Source organism: Thermobia domestica, chromosome 5 (genome assembly GCF_964235325.1).
Source record: "Thermobia domestica chromosome 5, izTheDome1.hap1.1, whole genome shotgun sequence".
NCBI classification, from domain to species: Eukaryota; Metazoa; Arthropoda; class Insecta; order Zygentoma; family Lepismatidae; genus Thermobia; species Thermobia domestica.
The window spans coordinates 309,660,761-309,665,831 of NC_137458.1; the positions used below are offsets into that span (position 1 = coordinate 309,660,761).

The 5,071-nt window shown below is 37.5% G+C and overlaps 1 protein-coding gene across 1 annotated transcript; it reads right to left on the reverse strand.

Moving 5' to 3' along the window:
* Positions 1-2,790: 2,790 nt before the first annotated feature.
* On the reverse strand, positions 2,791-4,698 carry LOC145685638 (glutamate receptor ionotropic, kainate glr-3-like). Its single transcript, XM_081758028.1, has one exon. The coding sequence runs from the start codon at positions 4,696-4,698 to the stop codon at positions 2,791-2,793; it is 1,908 nt and encodes a 635-aa protein (XP_081614154.1).
* Between the last annotated feature and the right edge of the window lie 373 nt (positions 4,699-5,071).

Here is a 5,071-nt window from a genome sequence, read left to right on the forward strand (position 1 = left end):
GCAACCGAACTCACTCAACCTGACCTAATCTAATTATACTATAATAACGTACCAAAACATACAGCAGAAACTTAACAATAATAAGTAGCGTAATTAAAGTAAATAAGGGTTTGACTGTTGTAGTCCACTAAAGTTGTAAAACTACGAGAAGGAAGAGTTAACACACTTATTGCTCTGTGGGAGAATAGTTCAAGATTCAAGTAGAAAAAACACCAAACTCAGTATCAGTGAAGTCTCCATCGTGGTCAAAAGGTGCTGTTATATGGCGACATATAGGAAAAACACTGACTTATTTGTCTTTTTGGGGCGAAGTCATGCTTATATATTGCAAGTCATATATTTTCGACTTCCCTGCTCAGGTAAACTTCTCACCAGCTGTAGCCGCGGGAGGGCTTTGGTTCTGCAAGTCGTTGTTGGTGATATAAGTATGCATCCGAAATGAAAAGTAATCATTCAGCTTAAGGTCCCACGATTATGCCCTTTAGACTAAGGGAGACAGATGATTAAGGGAAGTGAATGATAATGGAATTCTTAATGGAATGAGAATATGGGTGTAAACGGGAGTACATGAGAAGACTCACCGATATGATGTTGTCCACCAGAAACTTACTCGGCCGGGGATAGAATCAGGGACTCCATGCCCCAGAGGAACCGTATGCATTCAAATACGAGAGACGTCATAGTAACGGTTTATGTCGATTGGCCTTTATGATAAAAACCTGAATTCACCTGAGTATACCAGTTTTCTGTACTCAACTAATGCTTGACATCTGGTAGTCTTTGCCACACTATGTTCGACATTTCTCTTTAAAAGTTGCTAAAGTTGGGAATGTCGAAGAACACAACTTCAGGTAGCCCACCCATACTGAAGTTTGATAAATTGTGTGCTGTGCCAGGTAATTGGGTACCGATATTTACCTAGAATGGGTGGCATGCTATTTCTAGATCTTCTCATTCACCATCGTATATGACCGTAAAGTACACTTTCCATGTGAAGCTTATATTTTTACTATGTTTTGTACCTATGGTATTCGTCATAAAACTGACCATACCAAAGTTATCATTGTTCATATTCAGGAAGGAGTCAGTAATTGGCATTTGGGCAATCAACCATATCCCATTGGGATCTAATTAGACCATTTCCCTCAGTCACTAGATGGCTGCTTCCCTTTATTGCACTTAAATCACATCAGTTGCATACACAAGGAGGATTTCGGGGTTTGAACACCTGCCTTGAGGAAGTCATTATGTAAAAGTAAACATTCGTCATATTAAGATATATTTATATATATATTGAAAGGCCTGAAACTATTGGGTATGCAAGTAGGCACTCGGTTCTTTGGGGTCAAATTGCACTGTATTGCGAAGATACTTATTACAAAGATTAATAATCGAAATATTCGTCATTACTATCTATGGTCTTTTGCTAGTGATGTGGTAACTATGAATGTCGTCGTGATAGAAAAGATGGTTTCGAAGCAAAATAGCTTTCGAGCCATTTTCACACATCTTCAACTTGTGTGAATCTCTGGTCTTTCAAAGATGACGACATCGATCTGAATAGGTAGAAATCAGACAGAGCCAAGTCTGGACAATACGCCGCATGCTGGAGAACCCCCCAATTTAAGGCAAAGATGAGTTCCTAGGTATCTTTTGCTGTATGTGGACGGGCGTTATCAATCAACAATACCATTTTCCGACTTCCTTGGCCGGTAAATGGTCGTGTTTCCTCTAGCACTTCAATTAATTTGATCAGTTGGATTTGGTAACGTTCAGCTGTCACAGTTTGACCTTGTAGTAAGCTTGAAGCTTGCAGTAAATGACACCTTTGCAACCTCACTAGACACACAGTAAGACTTTGTTGGCATGAATATTCGTTTTTGCAACTAATGTTAATGATTGGCCCGGATCAACTCACACTTTTCAGCGTTTAGGATTGTCATACAAAATCCATTTTTCATCGCCTATCATGATTTTGTGCAATTTTTCGAATTCATGTAAATGTCAACTCTTCAGTTTTTGTTTTCTTCCATCAGTTCATGAGGAACCCATTTGCCTTCCTTCTGTATGTTTACATTACATGCACTCAAAGTGACATTACTTGGCTAGTAACTCCTAAGTGTTCAACAGGCTTTTCTTGTGTTTGACATGGATTTTCATCCAGTAATACTGGAAGTTCTTTCTCCTCACTTTTGTTTACTGCACCTAGACGTGAATCGTCCTCCAGACTAAACGTTCCGCCACGAAATCTTGCAAACCACTTTTTTTACTGTTGAATGGCTCACAGGATGTTCACCAGAAGTCGAATTAATCAATTCTGTTGCTTACACGGCATTTTTTCTTTTGAAAACAGAAGACAATGCAATGACATAAATGTTGCTTATCGATCTCCATCTCTACTACACTTGGTATACGCGGCATGGCGACTTGTGCCAGACTGAACCTTGTGTTAACAAAGCCAGCAATGCCTAAGCTAAGCATAGTCACACTAGTGGCCGAATTGGATGTGCTTAAGAGTGTTGTTGAATGCACCCAACTTCAGAGCCGAGTTTTTACTTGCACACACAATATATGAAATTCAAAGTTTGAACACCTTCCTTGACAAATGTGTGTACCCCACTGCATTTGTACATTATTCATGTGAAGGACGTAGAAGTCAGAAGTAGTAGGAGACAGAAGTACTTGGAGAAGGAAGGTAGAAGTACTTGGAGAGTGCTTTAAAGTCTTAAGTTCTGATTGCAAAAAAGTGATTAATATATAAATCATTCCACAGTAGTTGTGAAGTTTTGCCTACTTGATTTTACGCTCTTTTCTTCTATACTGACAGTACAGCTCATGTAGAAAAACTATTGCACCCAGTCCTGTTCCCATTATTAACACTAAGAACGTATATTTCAAATGTTGGATACTTAATTTTACATCATGATGCACACTAAATCCAGATTCTTCGTCTTTGTGCTTCAATTGAATGCTGTACAAAAGGTCATCTTGCCACTTCTTTCTAATGCCAGCTTCTATAATCCTAGAAATTAGATCGTTCACCCGTAAGATGTATGGTGAACGTTTTCTAAAGAAAATAGACAAAAAATGCACAATAACTGGGTGATCGACAATATGCAACAAACATCGATCTTCTTTGTAAAGATTGAGAAGGGGAATGATCACTTCTAGAAATAGATTCGGTTCAAAAAGCACAACGTCTCTTGTATTTGCCATTTGTCTCAAGACGCCCACCACATCTACATCTGGTACGTAGCGAGAGTACATGTTCCTCAGTGACCGAAGTGGAGAGTTCCGAATGACAGGTTCGTGTTCAGGATAACTTTTCACGTTTAAACCACTTAGATCTACATCTTCAAGAGTGTTTATTTCTTCATAGTACAAGGGAGAGGTGAAAATTTTCGCTAAATGTCCCTGATAAATGCTACTTATTACAACGCAAAAATACGTGAAAACACTAAACCAGACTCGTAAAACAGATGCCATAGGCAGGGGAGCAGATCCTTGAAGAAAAAGAATCGATATCACATAGAAGAACTTATTCGTAGCGCTTAAGCTAGTTCCTACTTCTTTGTGCACTAACATCAGAACACGTAATGTCATTTCACTGAGTATTAGAGTCACAATAATCAAGATCCAAACGTTAGGTTCAAAACAGAGAATCATGCTAAGCCATATCGGTTTCTTTTGTGCAGCTGGGACAACGAATGAAATAGGGAATGTAGTGATTGTAACACTATAATCAAGTACCTCTGTTTCGTTCAAGTACAAAGGAATGCTGTTGATAAGAAATTCAGAATCTCCAATGACCAGATCATCAACTATTCCGTTCCATGAAATATTTTCAACATAAGAAGGCGAAGTACATAATCTACAGTCCAAGGTAAAATTCATATGTTTCGCTAATACTACTGCTAGATTTTCGTCTGTACCATCTTCAATAGTACATGTCATATTCTCTCTTTCGGAAAAACTGAATACCACTGTAGGAAATTTACGACAGGCCCGTGCTCGCAAAGTATATCCATATAGATTTTGAAGCTTGTTTGGAAACAATATATCAGGAACGAACAACTGATTTGGTGACAAATCTGATATTACCCCCCTGACATGATTATTGGATGAGATAAATGGGTTGAAGGTTTGAACTTTTACTGATACATTTCCATCAGGAGTAGCTGTTGTAGCAATCACTAAAGTGTTTAAAAGTTTTGCAGACCAACTTTGTTCAAAAACGTTTCTTATTTGGGTTTCATTAACAGGTATATCAGTTAAAGCAACAAGTATTTTGCCTCTGGTATTCCAATGTGGTAGAGTACTCAATTCTTTTAGATGTAATTTGAAATCTTCATCACTGGGGGACAAAAGTAAACAAATTTCAGATTTTTCGTTTGGGAAGAAATCGATATTTTCTTCCGTAGATACTTTTGAGTTTACTACCTTCAAAACGACTGGTAAACGTACATGGTGGTGAAGATGTTGAAGAACCAATGACAAAATTTGTGTGTTATTTGATATATCAAAAATAATGATCGATTTGCTTTCGTTGAACACTGATGAGCCAACAGATGTGATGTATTGCAATATACGTTTATGCTGATTTTCTTCGAAAGTATTCTCAAGGTACGTAATCGCAGCTATCTGTAATTTCAGAATATTTAATGTAAACCAGAAGAAGACTACTAAGATGTGCTCCATCTTTTGTACTTAACTTTCTGTAACCACTGAGAAAAGAATAGTTCACAAAAACTTGAGATTGAGGTATTTTGAGATCAAATGAAATTTGGGGAAAAATGCACAAATCTTCCTTAGGATGTCTTGCCCAATCAGAAAAAAAATAAACAAAAATTTAGTCAATGTGTTTACTCAGAACTGATAGGTTCAGATATCTTTAGCGAATCAACATACGCTTGTAATCTTAATGCACATACTAATATTGAGAGTCATAACCAACTCTGAGCGCTCTGTAAGTAGTTAATAACCTTGTAACAGATCAATCTTCTGCAGACATAATTAAAAGATTCAAGAAGTGTTTGTTGTCTAACTGCTCTATAGAATAAAGTTTCAGACA

Bases quoted from the DNA above. Each gene is read 5' to 3' on its own strand.
- LOC145685638 (XM_081758028.1), bottom strand. From the start codon at position 4,698: ATGGAGCACATCTTAGTAGTCTTCTTCTGGTTTACATTAAATATTCTG.